This window comes from Pogona vitticeps, chromosome 3, assembly GCF_051106095.1.
Source record: "Pogona vitticeps strain Pit_001003342236 chromosome 3, PviZW2.1, whole genome shotgun sequence".
NCBI lineage: Eukaryota > Metazoa > Chordata > Lepidosauria > Squamata > Agamidae > Pogona > Pogona vitticeps.
In genome coordinates, this window is record NC_135785.1 from 121,424,554 (window position 1) to 121,440,845 (window position 16,292).

The 16,292-nt window shown below is 42.0% G+C and overlaps 2 protein-coding genes across 5 annotated transcripts in view; one reads left to right on the plus strand and one right to left on the minus strand.

Annotated features, from left to right (window-relative positions):
- Positions 1-16,292, plus strand: part of LOC144588123 (uncharacterized) — a 395,823-nt gene that overhangs the window by 52,086 nt on the left and 327,445 nt on the right. The window lies entirely within an intron of this gene.
- The window catches only part of FGFRL1 (fibroblast growth factor receptor like 1), a 246,375-nt gene continuing 230,970 nt past the window's right edge, over positions 888-16,292 (minus strand). For all 4 annotated transcript variants that reach the window (XM_020797052.3, XM_072994804.2, XM_020797053.3 and 1 more), the window contains 3 exons: positions 11,219-11,503; positions 8,497-8,850; positions 888-5,572 (listed from right to left, as the gene is read on the minus strand). In XM_020797052.3, the coding sequence (XP_020652711.1) occupies positions 5,157-5,572; positions 8,497-8,850; positions 11,219-11,503 (1,055 nt within the window). In that variant the 3' untranslated portion in view covers positions 888-5,156. The remainder of the gene's footprint in view (positions 5,573-8,496; positions 8,851-11,218; positions 11,504-16,292) is intronic.

Here is a 16,292-nt window from a genome sequence, read left to right on the forward strand (position 1 = left end):
GAAAACAAGCTTCAGGGGCCTACTTTTTCTCCTCAATAATTACTAAACTGGCAGGTCCTGAAGACATGGATTCTTTTGCTGCTTTAACAGATGTCAGGCAATATATTGTTTCAAAAGGTCCTTAATGGATTCCAGGCAAAAGCATATTAATCAGAACACTGATGTCAAATAGAAGTTTCTTTCTTTCTTTCTTACTGCTATAGACATTCCTCCTTACTGTTTGCAAAGTTTTAAAATACTCTTAATTCAAATCAACCAGGGCTCAATCTCTGACCATTTATGGTATGCGGAGTATCACCCACTGGTGAAAGAGTCTAGTCAGGTTATTGCTGTGTATTGTGGTGCTTATTATAAAATGATGCACTTCTTGCCTCAGTTTATTTGCTGTAATTTACCATGACTTTGTGTACCACAAACTATATGGTAATTGGCACAGAAATGGGCTCTTACAATAATCTTTCCCAGATGCAAATTTTCATATTGCCAAATTTTGCTTTTGTCGTTGGTAACATGTGCTGATATGTGAATGCTGATGAAATGGTTGTGGGTCTCTCCTCACGCACAACAAAAGGTTATGTCAGGACAGGGTAGGGCAGTCAAGCCAACACTTTAAGAGTGAATCAGTGGCTGTGAAAAAAGAGCAAAGTTGCACTAAAAAACAGCACCGGAAAAGTAGGAATGGAACTGAGGTTGTGCGAAAAAGCAGACTGATCAGAATCTCACACTGCTACAACTGGACAGAAACTAGAATGAAGTGGAAGAAATTGCTTCAGATAGGGAGAATCATATGCAACAAAAATATACTTCCGGATTCTCCCCCCCCCTTTTTAATAAACAGATAACACTTATGTTTGTTTTCTTGAACATCATATTACTGCACAACTTGATTAAAGATTTCACACTTTTTTAATTTGCATTTTTTGATAAAGCTTTCACCTTGACAAGGCTGAAAAGTACAAGATTGTCAAAACAAAATGGAGAGATATCACAAACACAAATATTTGACACCAAATTCAGTTTTACAAACAAACCATATTGACAAGCAATTTATGTTTGAAGCTTGACCACCTTTAACCTGAAGGTTAGGGCTAAACAGGTAACATTTCTGTGTAGCTCATTATGCTACATCCACTGGAAATGCTGGTTGCTTATGGCAGACATGTTGACAAGCAATATCTTTCATATATATTAAAAGACATGAAGTCACATTATTTTGCCATGTATTGTCTCTCCAGGACAGTGGAAGACAAAACTTGGCACAATATGCTATGCTGAAACATAGTGTACCATTGTAAATAAGAACAAGAACAATGAATACTGTGGCTACGTTTCTTGTTCCCTGTCCTGGAGGATCTGTGAATCCCTGAAAGCAACCTGCATCTCAAAAAGCCTCAAGAATATGCACGAATGCAGTCCATAGACCTTCATGATATACACAGTGAAATCTTAACCAAGATATTCAATTTAATTCAATAAGATGTACTCTCCATTTTTCTGCTTCAGGACTGGAATACGAGCCTCCATCCCATAAAAGAAGTCAAACTCACTCAATATTTATAAACATGCTTACCTTTCAGAAAGGTCTACTGAATACTGGGACTTCTTTCTGAGTAATAATACAGAGGATCAGGCTCACAAGATGTATTCACTATCTCAGCTGGCACACAGAGAATTTGCTACCCATGGCTTTCTATATAAGAAACCAAGGATAAATTTTGCACTGAATGGCACTGGATGTTCCTGGTACTTCCACATTTCTACCAGGTTTTCTGGGAGAAAGTGGCCTTCCTCACACTAAACAGAAGCTATTTCTGTCACAAAACCTTGATGGACTTAGTGTTAAAATGGAATCATTAAAGCAGGCAACTGTATTCCATGTGTAAGGGAAATGTTTTGCAAGACAGCTGTGGCATTTTAGCAGAAGAAAACATGTACAAAGTACAGTTCTCACTGTGTTAACCTGAGAGATACAAGTACAATTTACACTACTGGCAGGGCCACTAAACACGACAAATTACAGTCATGGTTTCAGCTCGATTATATAATTTCTCAGGTTTTGTGGGAAACTTGCTAAATTCCCAGTGGGAACTACTGCTTTGTTGTCTATATAACATCCTCAATGCCAGTCTCAAAAGACTGTAAATCTCCTCCGCCCCTATTGAAGTCAATATGTGTGGGTGGTGGATGGTAGGTTTGCCAATGAATGGTAAGGCTGAATTGTGCTTCAAGATACAGGTGTCCATATCAAAACTATCGAACTTAGATACCAAAGGATCCAGAGGCCAAAATCCTGTCACGCAACTCATTCTTGTGCCTGTGGTAGCTGCAGAACTGCTGAGGTGGCAGTGTGATTCCAGAGGCACTTCTGTTGGTGCACGGCTCTGGCACAGACAGAATACTGGCCAAGAGGGTCAATTGATCGTTTGAGGGGTTAAGCATGAGGAGGGCTATGGTAAAGTATGGAGGCATGGACAAGGCCATGTGTGAACCTCAAAGTTTAATTGTGCGATCCCATTTTCATCTGTGTTCCATATATAACTATGACAAGCTTTGAAACATTATTTAAATTATTTTTAACATTTATTTCTCCAAACTCCAACCAGTCAACAATAACACCAATCCTCATTTCTCAGTAATTCTAACACTTCTCTTTCTCTTTTTGTAACCTCATCTCTAAACCATAAAGCACAGACATATCTCCACCCTCCTGTCTCCAGTGTCAGTTGGAATGATGGAATAGCTGCTTACAGGCCAGGCTCACAGAAAAACTGGCTCAACAGTGAAACTCCTACTCTTACGTTCCATGGAATGGTACATCCAGCCTGTAGCAGTTAGCAGGAGTTCATCAGTGGATGATTTCAGCACAACCCCTAACCCACTCCCCTTGTTGCTCTTTCAGTTCTTAGGAGATGAGTTGCAAAGGTGAACTTTGTGGCAGAAAAGAACACCGTGATCTCTCTCTCCCTCTCTCTGTGAAAAAAAAGGGAAGTCATCTTCCAGGGAAAGCCCGACACAAAAGGCTCCCATGGATTTATCAGGGGAGAGGGAAGGCAACAACTCTGTTGCTATGAGAGGGGAAAGGGGAAGGGCACAAGCTCGACGTGTGTGGATATTGCTGAATCTTGGCATAGTTTTCCTTTAGTTAAAACCAACGACTTCAAATGTGCACCACTTGTAGAATTAGATAATAAGAAAAAACAAAATCACTAAGGATTTTTTTAAAGTCACAACATGGTATGGATCTGAACAGCAGGGGAAGGTTCGTCATATCACTAGTGACATCAAGAGGCCTGTGGCACTTTTGGAACCATTTTTTTTTTAAAAAAAACAGGGCTTACTCCTGAACCTCTAATGGAAGAAATCGTATTTCCCCAGCAACACGATATTGATATACAATTGACAGCGTGAGCTGACAGTGGTGCAAGTTGACAGCTGTTTGCATTACCTGAATAAGCCTTATATGTGTCACATATGTGTACAAAGTAAAGTACTAAGCTTAGTTATTTGATAGTTGACAGTTTCATGAAAAAAATTATTGAGCACCATCTAATATATTACCTCACCAAACAACCCATTCACCCTGGCACTGCCAGATTGAACCATAGTGCTGTTTTGCTTAAAGGCCCTTGGATTTTGCATGGTTGAATATCTATGGTTTCTTTTGTACAAGGAACAAGGCTTGAAGAATAAACTGTCTTGAGGGCAAAAACAGAAAAGAACACAAGAGAGTCATCTAGAAAAAGAAACCTAGTAAGTACCTATTGTAACAATCCATACAAATATATGACATTCAAGATGCTAAATAAAATACTATTTAAAGCTACATTTCTCATATTTAAGAGCATGGCATCTATAGTAACCTGGAAAAATCTTTTCTTTCCTGACCAAAATATGTATAGAAATGCCTGTTTTTGAGGAAAATATCATACATTTTTCTTTCTTTTTGTTTTAACAAAATAAATTAAATATACACGTCTTCTGTTTAAACTCTATATAGAATTAAAAAGGTTTAGTTCTTTGACTGAATTCACTTTTAGTCCACTTGGATATTTAATATGGTCCAGTTTCACTAATTTCCCCCATCCCCTGCAATCAAAACTGAATTGAAATGAGATTGTATGAATCAACAAACACAACCCCCCCTCCCCCTCCCCATGCCCACAAGTGCATCTTCAGCAAATTCATTATTCCCTGGTCACAGACTGTTTAAAAACATTTTAAAATCTGCTTTGTGATACTACGTCAGCTCGTACATTTGCCATTACAACCCAAGGAAATCTGATCACTAGCATTTAAGGGCAGTACAATGAGTATGCTTGGAAAAAAAATCAGCAGTTCAATTATTATCATCATCAATATTATAATTAAATATAAATATAAAAGTGAGATGTATAATGTCCTTCTTTTTTGTGGTAGTTGGGGGAAGGGGAGCTAAGCCCTTTTAAGGTTTACAGGAAGGCCCTCTGGTGAAAGAGGAGCACCCATTTATGACTAGCTTGGTTATTGCTAAGCATCAGGCAGCATTACGAAATATATATATAAATCATATGCCATCAAGTCAATTCTGACTTATGGTGACCCTTTTCAGGGTTTTCCAGGAACATATGTGTGTGTGTGTGTGTGTTTCCTGGAAACTGTCACAATGTTGTTTGTCCTCTTTGTAAGGCCACTTAAATGCTTCTGTGTCTGGTGTTGCTTTGGTACTGGGCCTCTGGTACTTTCGTGCCTTCACTCCTTCTGAAGGAAAAGGGCCTTTTGTGCGCGTTCCAGAGGAAGAAGTCCTGGGAGCCTTGGATTTCCGCAGGTGGCTAAAGAGCAGAAGCAGCAATAGAAAAAGGGAAGGCGAACAGACTTTGGCTTCCTCTCCCTTCCTTAGCCAGCCTTTTTGTTTTGTTGTTGTTTTGCTTTTTTTTGGTTTCTAAGGGTACAAGTAGGTGCCTCTGCCCTTTGGGAATTCCTTCATTATTCCTTGTCACAGTAACAATAAACAACACACACACACAAAAAATCTCACTCCGCATTTGTCTCCTTCCCCCCCCCTTTTGGTTTGATTTTAATTTGGCTCCTCCCTCCCACCAACCCCCAACACACACCTTGGCAGTATAGGCTGATTCAAAGTTAGTACCGTAAGATAAGCACCGCGCATGGCTGCTGTTTTAGCACTGGTAGTGAATGTGCTGGTGCTGGTGGACTTTGCCTTCCACGTGTGAGTGAGTGTGAGTATGGATGTCTGTGTAAATCTTTGGGTACATTTTGGAAGCCATGTTTGGGGCCAGGGCTGACCCTTGGCCTAGCAAGTGCTGCTGCTGCTGCTGTGCAACATATTCCTCATAGTTGATGGAGGAGATGCAGTCTTTGTCCGGGACCGGAGGCACACAGGCCCGGTCTCGAGGATGTGGCCGGTGGATGGGAGCTGCTGCTGGAGGAGAGCACGGCTTCTTCTTGGTTTGGCAGAGCCACAGAAGGATGGTTCCAAAAATGAAGACGGCCCCAGCGGGGATCCCAATGATCACGGGCCATGGGAGGTTGCTAGCAGACGAGGGAGCCACAGGTTGGCTGGGCGGCTTGGGATCTGGAAAGTAGATGGCAGGAGACACAGGAAAAGAAAGCAAAAAAAAAAAGTTAATTAAAGGCAGATTTGGGAGACTGAGATGAGGTTGAAGTTTTGTATTTGGCATCTTGGTTGCTTGCTGGCTTTATTTTAGACAGTTCTGTGGATAGCTAGCAACTGGTAGGGCTGCCAGCAAGACACCTCCCACTCTGACCAGCAAGCGAGAAACCTGAACTTGAATTATCTGACCTGCTCATACAGCAACTCAGCCTACATGTGATTTAGCTGCATGAAGTGAGTTTTATTCGCAGCTGGATTCTGCTGGCAAAATTGCCAGGCATTCTGCTGAGCATGCGGGACTGCAGAATGCGAGTGACTCAGCCTGGGGTTGTCGTTGGGAAAGGAGATGCTGTTCACGCTGTTCCTTCACCATGTTGCTGACAAGCTACCTGGCAACAGAGAGGAGCTGAACAAGACACACTGCTCTCTCTCTCTCTCTCTCTCTCTCTCTCTCGCTCGCTCTCTCTCTCTCTCTCTCTCGCTCTGTGTGTGTGTGTGTGTGTGTGTGTGTGTGTGTGTGTGTGTGCACATACCCCTTCCTCACTCTATCCTTCTCAGCACTTACACTCCACTGATCACAGCCTTGAAAGAAGGCAGACATCTTGCCTAATTCAAAAAGGCATGAAGGGGAAAGGCAAGGAATGAGCTTAGAAAATGTCTGGCCCTGTAGTTGATTACCTATACTAAAAACAGGGAATAAACATCCCTTCAGAAGAGCTTACTGGCCCAGAACCACAATCCAACCATACAAGAGATGACCGGCTCAGTCATTAACTGGGTACTCAGCCTAACTGGTTTTCTATTTCCATTCCCTCAGTCAATTTTCCTTAGCAGAAATGGGGGGAGCCATGCTTCTGCAGCAGCTGTTTGATTTAACTCCTATCTGTCCTGACCAGCATGGCCAGTGACTGGGAATGATAAACATTACATTCCAGTATGGGGGTGGGAAATGCTTCACCCCTGGTTTAGAGAAACTCTATAAATCAAAAGTAACTGTTCAAACAGTGATGAAGGTCTTCAGTGCACTGACTAGTAAATACCTGTTACATGGAAACAATAGCTGGCAATTTCCAGTGGGAAGGAGGGCTCTTAACCCTTTGCTTACTGACCATTTCTCTGCTCTGAATACTCCCTCTGAATACTCTTCCACCAGGGAAATCCAAATGTGTTGACTCTCACAGACACAAATTTGGAGCCCCATGGGGAAGGGAGCTGTTCATAAGTTCTTTAGAGCAAGGAAAACCATCAACTCCTCTCCTCTTCATTCCAAATGATAGATTCCTGAAACTTCTTTTGATTAAGACACACAACTGTTGGATGTTCATTTACATGTACTTGCACATAATGTATCATTATGCCCACAGCATCATTGCAATAGCCTCTATTACTTTCAGGGACATCAGTACTTGACTATTCAGATACAAAACTTGACCTGCTAAGTGTCTCTTGCCTCACCAGGAGTGAAACAATTTTGCTAAAATAGTCAAGACTCTCAAAAGTCTTAAATTTTAAAGGACTAGTAAAAACAATGGCATCATTTATATCACATAGTAGACAACTCCAAATTGCTATGGCAAATAGGTTCACTGAACTAACTTCACTTTTTACAGAATCACTTCTCATGGCATTCTTTTAAGTGGGACAGCTCTGCTATTAGAAAGCCTTGTGTGAAGCAGAACAGAGATAAACATAAAGCCAACTATTAACATTAAAGCTTTCTTAGCAGCCATTCTGATTTTACAGTTTTCTTTTTCTTTCTTTCTTTCTTTCTTTCTTTCTTTCTTTCTTTCTTTCTTTCTTTCTTTCTTTCTTTCTTTCTTTCTTTCTTTCTTTCTTTCTTTCTTTCTTTCTTTCTTTCTTTCTTTCTTTCTTTCTTTCTTTCCTCTCTCTGTCTTTTTCTGGGATTATTCTATTGTTCCTAGATTGTGTTTCTCATTCCTTCTATTGTGTTTCTTGAGAAATACTGAGCTTGAACTATATTTCTGTCTGACAGTTGTGTAATCTGCTGGAAGTGTTCCATACTGATTTCTAGTTTGTGTCCCAAAGGATATTAACAACTTTTCCATATCATGGCATGTGATATTTTGTGTGTGTGTGTGTGTGTGTGTGTGTGTGTGTGTGTGTGTGTGTGTGTGTGTGTGTGTGTGTGTGTGTGTGTGTGTGTGTGTGATATTTTGTGTGTGTGTGTGTGTGTGTGTGTGTGTGTGTGTGTGTGTGTGTGTGTGTGTGTGTGTGTGTGTGTGTGTGTGTAATCCTCCAGAATAATTGCATTTGACTCCACCATTAGGTAAGGCAAGTGAGCAAATGTCTGGTGAAATTGGTGGGATGGAGTAGATGTATAGTTTGGTATAGAACCAGGCAGTACGTTCCAATGCAACAGCAATGAACTAAAAGGACAACATAAATTAAAAATAAAGCTGAAATCCTACAATCCTGGGGACCAGGGGCCACTCTCTGTGAGGTCTTTAATGGAACTCGACAAAGTTGCCGTCTTGAGGCAGGAGATTTAATATCAGGGCCCAGCCTGAACTGGTACTGGATCTCCATCTCCAAAGAGGGGCAGAAACAGGGGTGTTTGGTGGATGAGGCGAGAGAGAGAAGGATTCACTGAATCAACAATTATTTCAGCCCCAACTCTGCCTCTGGTGTGAAAGGACATTTAGATATGCCTCAGACCGTGACTAACCTAAGCGGTGGAACAATATTATGTAAAGGGCAGAAAGAAGAGAACGGTCTCTTCTGACACTCTTGCCCTGTTGACAGAGGTTCCACCATCAAAACACTTCATTCCCTGCCCCCCCACTTTCCCTTTAGAAATGAAGTGTAGGGAGGAAAGGGAGAAGGAATACCCAAGAACAAAAGCCTGATATTTATTATACCCTCACCTGGCAGCACAGTAAGAAATGCACTTCGAAAGCTGTATCCCATCGTGTTTGCACCCAGGCAGATGTACATCCCAGCATCTTCTTCTTTGGCTCTTGTGATCATGAGTTTGTTCAGGTAGGAGCCATCTGGGCGAGACCAAACCTCCCCTGTTGGAAGCACTACAAATTTCTGTCCTCCAACATCGATGGTGGAATTGTATTTGTTCTCAGTGCCATACTCCACTCTCTTCAGCCACTGAATGACGGGTTTGACATCACTCCTCACCTTGCACTGAAACGAAGTTGTCCCTCCATAGTCTACAGTTGTGTTCACAGGGTGGGTCCCTGTAAGAACAGGCTTGGATCTTGTCCTCTCTAGGAAGAAAAAGGACAAGCAATCACCTTGTAACAAATGAATTCAGAAATCATTTTCCTCACAGAGGTTTTTTTTTTTAAAAAAAATAGCTTTCTATCAACAGCAAAGAAATAAAATCAAATTTCTTAAAACTTAATTCTTAAAACTTAAAAGAAGCAATAAATGAAACCCTCTGTCGACAGAAAAGTTGATCCTATCAATCAGATATCGGGGTTAAAAGTCCCTCATTCCTCCTTAATTAGAAACGTTTCAGAGAGTATGATAGTTAAAGGAATGTGGAATGCAGCACAACACAGTTCACTGGAGTTCTGATGGCAGCAAATTAAACTGGGCCTGGCATTTTCTGAAGAAAAAGAAGAAGAAGTATGGTCATAACCCCTGTGTTTCTGCACTTGAATGGTTCTGATTCAGGCTGAATATGAGGTGCGCCCTTTTCAGAGGTCCAGGAGGACACGGGCATCTCTCCCTGGATGGTGGAGGACTGCAGGATCCCTTCCCGTGTCTTTGAACTTAAAGAGCCCCTGAACCCTCCAGGCTTCACGGGAGAGAATTACAGCACAATTTAATCCTCAGACCTGTTTTAGTCTGTTGGTACTGGGTGGGAGGAGTGGTTTCCCCCCCCCCCCGAAACTGTAAATAATTGGACCTATAACAGGCCACACTGGCAGGAAAAACACAGCAAAACTGCCACAGGCATTCACCAGACAGTGCAAGGGGCCTTTTAAAGAGCGCACAAGATACCATGCCTTATGTATCCCTCTGAGTGGGGTGCAGTGGCTCTTTGCCGACACTGCTTGCATGAACACTGACACAAGAGCCAGAAACAATGTACACCAGTATTAGCAACTGTTGGGCTGGGGTGAATCTTAAAGACAACATCTGTGACGATGCTCACAGCATCACATGTGAAGCTGCGTATCATTTCATGCGGTGATAGACACAAAGATTTTTAAGCTGGGAGCAATGATGTTTTGATAAGCAGGTGACAAATGACCACTGCTCAGAAACAAGCTTTAAGGGGGGTGAGATAAATCCTGAACTACCCACCAGCATGCTGTAAGAATACAAAGTAACTCTTCAAAACTTTTTCTGCCAAAGTCTGGCAACTTTTTAATGCTGAGCCCACCAAAGTTAATAAAAACACAGGATATATACAACATTGGCTTGATAAAACCAAGACGACTGGGGACAGAAGAGGACTGCCTGGTTTTGATGAAGTGAAAATGCTGCTTCTGACGTTGAGATGTGGCTTGATGCGTTTTCCTGTCTCTGCTCCTGGTTTCAATGTAAACATATGTTTTACTGCCTCTGCACAGCTGCATCTTTATCAGTCCCAGATGTCCAGCAGGTTTGTATAATCTACACACAACTGATTCCTTCCACATGTGCTTCTCATTTGCATTTTTTACACAGAAAAACCTGTCTCTGAGGCAGATTATTGCCTTCAAATGTGTGAATTTGCACGTTAGAACTAATTTTATTATGCTAGAAGCATGGGGTACAAATCAAGGTCTATTAATCAGAAGGAATGATGTTATCAGTGGACATGTCTTGGATCTAGGTGGGCAGGCCCTCAGGTATACCTATAACGCTAGGTAATGCCACATACCATACCCACATAGGATATATTTTGCAATAGTGCAAAATATTGCGGTCATTATATTCCACCTGACACAAATGTTTAAACCAGGTTACAAAAGGCAACCCTATCTTCTGCAGCCTTACTTACAACAGAGTAATATCACAATTCCTTTTGGGTGAGGACAGCGAATATACAATCATGCAAAAAACCACAAGATTTTGACTTGATGAAGGGAGGACATCAGAAGGATATCAGTGGACAGAATCAGAAGGACTAAATAAGTGAAGAGGGAGGTAGTGCTATGAGGTAACAGAATCCACTGAGTGATCTGGTTCCTTCAATGGATATCCAGCAACTGCCACAATTTTTAAATAATTCAAGTGATTATATCATTCATATTCAATGACTAAATAGGCGCAGACGATTAGTTATTGTGATCGCTGTTGCGCTTCACAAGATGATGGTTTCCTATGAACGATTTTCGCAAGACGACGATTTTTCCCCATTGGAACGCATTAAATAGATTTCAGTGCATTCCAATGGGGAACCGCATTTCGCAAGATGATGTTTTTGCAAGACAGTGTTTTTCATGGAACAAATTAACATCGTCTTGTGAGGCATTACTGTATATGTATTTTATTTGCCACCCCAAAGCTGGGTACTTAGAATCAAGCCCATTTAAATTCTTTGGGGCCTATTTCACAGTCAATATGCTTTGGAGCAGATGTTTAGGCTGCTTCCCTAGAAACACTTCCTCCCACACTCAAACCCAGTGCAATACTTACGGATCACTTCAACTTTGTAGGTAGCATTGATTTCCCCAATTCTGTTGAAGACACGACAAGTGTATTTCCCGCTGTCCTCAGGCCTCAGGTTTTTCAAATTCAGAGTCCACTTCTTCCTTTTGTTCTCACCAATCTCCTGTGGGGTAAGAGGCTTATTGTCTTTTAGCCAAGTAATATCAGGTCGAGGATTCCCACTGGCTATGCATTTGAGGCGTACTGAACTGCCCACTGGTCGAGCGATCACCCTCCGTCGCATTTTGGCAGGCTGAGTAAACCGAGGTCGAGCTGCACAGATGAGGAAGAAATCAAAAGGAGGAAATCACAATGAGAACAACTCAGTGGGCCTCTGTGGCCTGGTGAGAAGGTAACAAGTGTTAGAAGTGAAGGAAGCCCACATCCTCAGACATCAGAATGTGGGTCTTAGGTCCCAGTTGAATCACAGCAGACTGCAAGGTTTTTAATGCCAGAATTCAGAGATGAAGCTGAAGTTGACTGCCACCTTCCAGAAACATTCACTCAAGAAAGGATCACAAATACACAGAAAAATATCATCATCAGTATCATTCTCATCGTCATCTAAAAGAGGATTGGTTAATGTCAGGTGACTAGGGGGCCAAAGGCTTGTCAATAGCCCCCAATATCAGACACACAAGGCTTTTCACCACCACCCCTTTTAAAAAAAATACAGATGGTGGTCAGACAGGAAGGCACTTCCTGTTTTCCTTTTTCAGTTTTTGGGGTGGGTTAGAAGTTTTAGTAAAACACTCGGACAACCCAAATGAAACTACCACTCCACTAAACCACATAAGGCTGATGTCCTCACCCATGTCAATGGCTGAAGTGAAAAAAAAAATAGAGGGTGACAATGGGGGATTATCACCATTTGAATTAATCTCTAGAGTGCTGCAGGGTTCATCTGGGAGAGACTGTGTGAAGCTTTGGAGTGAGCCGTTATCAATATTTTGATAACACCTTTTCTTAACATTCAAGAGGAACAGTCTCATTTCAGTACTATTATCTGGCAGCTGTGATCAGCTGGATAAGTGATTTGATTGCAGCTGAATCCAACGTAGATGGCATGGAGAATTCAGGATCTCTAGCCAAGGGTTCTCCTACCCCTCTGGACTTGTATTCTCTGAACATAGTGATAACTAAGATTATTTATTTATTTATTTGTTCAGTTTATATCCCGCCCATCTGGTATATACTACCACTCTAGAATGTAGTCCATCACCACCTGATCCAGTGGTTGTAGCAGAGAAATTTAGCAACTATCATTCATCCTTTTGTAATTAAGAATCTTGCGGCAATATAAAGACCAAGAATGTTTATTATGGCATAAATATGAGTATATGTGCATAAATGTGGATGGGCACGCACACACAAGGTGGAGGGAAGACAGAGGAAGTGTACGGAGTAGGGTCAGACAGAAACGAAATGCAAAAAAATACAGCCTGTGATAATTATATTAAAGACTAATGTACATTTTTAAAAAGCCCAGTGAGAAATAGCCATATGTTGATGATAACATGAATATTTTAGTATTGACAAGATAATTAACACCTGGAATAAGCCTCTCTCTCTTTTTTTTTCAGTGTTGAGCAGGGAAATCAAAGAGAGTAGGTGAATTGCAAAGAAGATTATGGAAAAGATGAGGATTCCCTACAGACAGGACCTGTGGAGGGAGTAATCTTTGGAGTTAATTTCCCCCATCTGTTACTTTAGATCAGACAGGCACAAGCTATTCTTTGCACTTGCTGGCTTTATCTCATTAGATTTATTCAAGAGCAGTCTGTGGTTGGGGACAGAGATGCTGAACACATAAATGTCTATTAGATTGCTGTATTACTATCAAACTTCCCAGGGGTGGGTGAGGAGTTCTGACACAGTCAAGCTAGAGCCCTGGGGAAAAGCAGATCCATTTATAAAACACCAATGCTGGTAGGCATATCAGCAATAACTAAGAGCCATTAAGGATAGTAACCCAAAATCTGCCTATAGTACTCATTTGCTTTACTGTCCTTTACTGTCTTTCTATGGTACTGGAATTTTAATTAGGGGAATCATCTAAACTGCCTGTTGTAAAGGAAAGTTGTGCAGGATGCTGTTATTCTGTTTACTCTTTCCAGTTGCCATCTTACCAAAAAAAAGCATAGTGCCAAAGAAAGCAGATTTTTCAGTGCTCAAATCTTGCTTTTTAACGGCATCTTGGGAAAAGATCAATAATCATAATCTAATTCTACATGAAGGTGACGATCTGATCGATATTATAGGAAGTGGCTAGTCGGTAAAAGTCTCAGAAACCAGATGCTCCATCTAGCTGCCTGCTCAGTTTGAGTATCTGTATCTGGGTGGCCAAGGCCCTGCAGGGATTCTATTCAGTTGCTCTTCGGGCTCCTTTTATAAAGTAGCTGGGTTGACATCAGCATCAGCACTGGAATATTTTGGTTCACTGGTCTAGGAGACTTTCAATGTCCATGCTGAGCTTACTCAGTTGGGAGTTTTTCAAAATGTCCTGTCTGTCATACTCCCATTTCAGTTAATATTTGGCCTCATGCATATGGCAGGGCATTCTCTTCATTTGGTGTTCTCTTCTGATGGAGCTGGTGGTCTGAAGGTAGAAGAGTTGTGTTATCAGGGACAAAAATCACCTTCTAATTGGTTCCAGGTTGGCTGCCAGTAGAACAGTTAAAATGGCTGCCTTCATAGGTCTAATGTGAGTGAATGGTTTCTTGAATACTTTTGAGGAGTTTTGTCCCTCATGTGCCCATGGTACTATTATCTTGGCTAATCTGTGGAATGTGAAAACAGCAGTTGGAGTTCACTGTAAGCAGTGTGTTTCATGATTTACAAACAAAATAACTCAGATTCCTCTTGAGGTGCACCCAATATTGGGGCATGTCAAACTGATGTAGCTTTCTTTGGCAAATGCTTGTCCTGTTGTGTCGTGTATTCTTTTCAGATTATATATCTTGAGAAAATGGACAGAGTGTGGGCTACAAGCCATTTATATGTCCCTTGCCCTCTTTGACTAAAGATTTGGGTTAAGAGAATGATTAGTGCCTCCTTCCTGGAAGGCGTAGTCCTTCCCTGCTTAACTCTCATAAACAAGAATTAAAGAGGCAAGCAAACAGCCATGTTCATGGAATGCATTGTGGGGTATTTCCTAACCCTAAGAAAATTCAAATGTAGTGAAGTCTGGGTTTGGGATAGTCATATACTGTAGTTGAAACTAGGATTAGAGTTTGGCTAGTAGGATCATTGTTAAAAAAGCCCCCTTTGGATCTACAATACTGAATAAATATCGAACAGTATCTAATATCCCATTCTTGGGGAAGGTACTAGGCCAGGTTGTGGACTCCCAGCTCCAGAGGTTCCTGGATGAGACAGAGCCTCTAGATCCATTTCATTCTGGTTTCAAACCTACTTATGGAACAGAGACATCTTTAGATGTATGCCTTGGTAGATGACCTATGCCGGGAACTGGATAAGGGTTCTGTGTCCCTGTTGGTTTTGTTGGATCTCTCAATGGCTTTTGATGCCATTGACCATAGTATACTCCTGGCCCATCTCTCTGAAATGGGACTTGGGGGCACTGTTTTACAGTGGCTCCAGACCTTCCTGGAGAAGAGAACTTAGAAGGTGGTGCTGGGGATTCCTGTTCAAAACCTTGGCCACTGACCTGTGAAGTCCCTTAGAGCTCTGTGTTGTCTCCTATGTTATTTAACATCAACATGAAACCTCTGGGAGAGACTGTCCGGAGTTTTGGGTTCGGTGTCGCCATTATGTGGATGACTCCCAACTCTATCTCTCAATGCTACCTAAATCTGATGAAGCTAGATCAGTGCTCTAGATCAGTGCTTGGTATCAGTAATGGACTGGATTAGGCTGAATAAATTGAACCTTAACCCAGACAAGACAGAGATGCTGCTGGTCAGTTGAAAGGCAGATCAAGGAATAGGGTTGCAGCCGGTACTGGATGGTATTACACTCCCACTGAGAAAACAGGGGTGCACTTGGGGGTTACTTCTGGATTCATTTCTGAGCCTGGATGCCCACAGGTCTCAGCAATGGCCAGGAGTACATCTGCACAATTAAAACTAGTGTGCAAGCTACATCCATTCTTGAGAGATCTGATCTGGCCACTGTGACACATGCCCTAGTTTCTTCCCGGCTGGATTACTGTAATGCGCTCTATATGGGGCTGCTGAAAGTGTCAGGAAACTTCAATGAGTCCACAAAATGCAGCAGCCAGCTGACTGGGGCTGGTTACAGGGATCACATAAGCCTTTTGTTACAGCAGCTCCACTGGCTGCTGATCAGTTATGGGGTACAATTTAAAGTGCTGGTTTTAACCTACAAAGCCCTAAATGGCCTGGGTCTAAGCTATCTGAAAGACCCTATCTCCCATTATGAGCCGGCTTGGATGTTAAGATCATCAGGAGATGGCTGTCTCCAAGTCCCACCACCTTCACAAGTGTGTCTGATGGGCCCACAGGAAAGAGCCTTGTCCCAAGACTTTGGAACTCTCTCCCACAGACTGGTCTCATCTTCGCTACTGTTCCACAAGCAAGCAAAGACCTTTCTCTTCAGGCAATCCTTTCCTCACTAACTAGCTACCTGCGTGTGATTTTCAGATAGACTGCTATGCATTACTGGTTTGACTGGATATTTAGTACTACTTGTGTTTTCCATTTTTGTGTTTTCCATTTCTCAGAGTTTACCATTCTTGGATAAGAAGACTGAAAAGACAGTGCTGCTGCAATTCCAGGCATTTCTTTGGGTGACAGTGATTATCTGGGCCCATTTCATTTGAGCTCTTGGGCAGGATTTGTGAGCGAGTCTGCTTCGGTCACCTTAATAGATGAACATTGGTGGGGACTGGATGAGGGGAAAACAGCCATATCAGTTCTCCTGACTCTCTCAGTGTCTTTCAATACCTTCACATTCTGCGTGGGGCATTTGTGGAACTGTATTGGAAGAGTTCTGGTGTTCTCTGTCAGGATGCACCCAGGAGGTGGTGCTAGTGGATCAGTGATTGCGACTATGGTGTTTGGCATATGGTGTATCATGG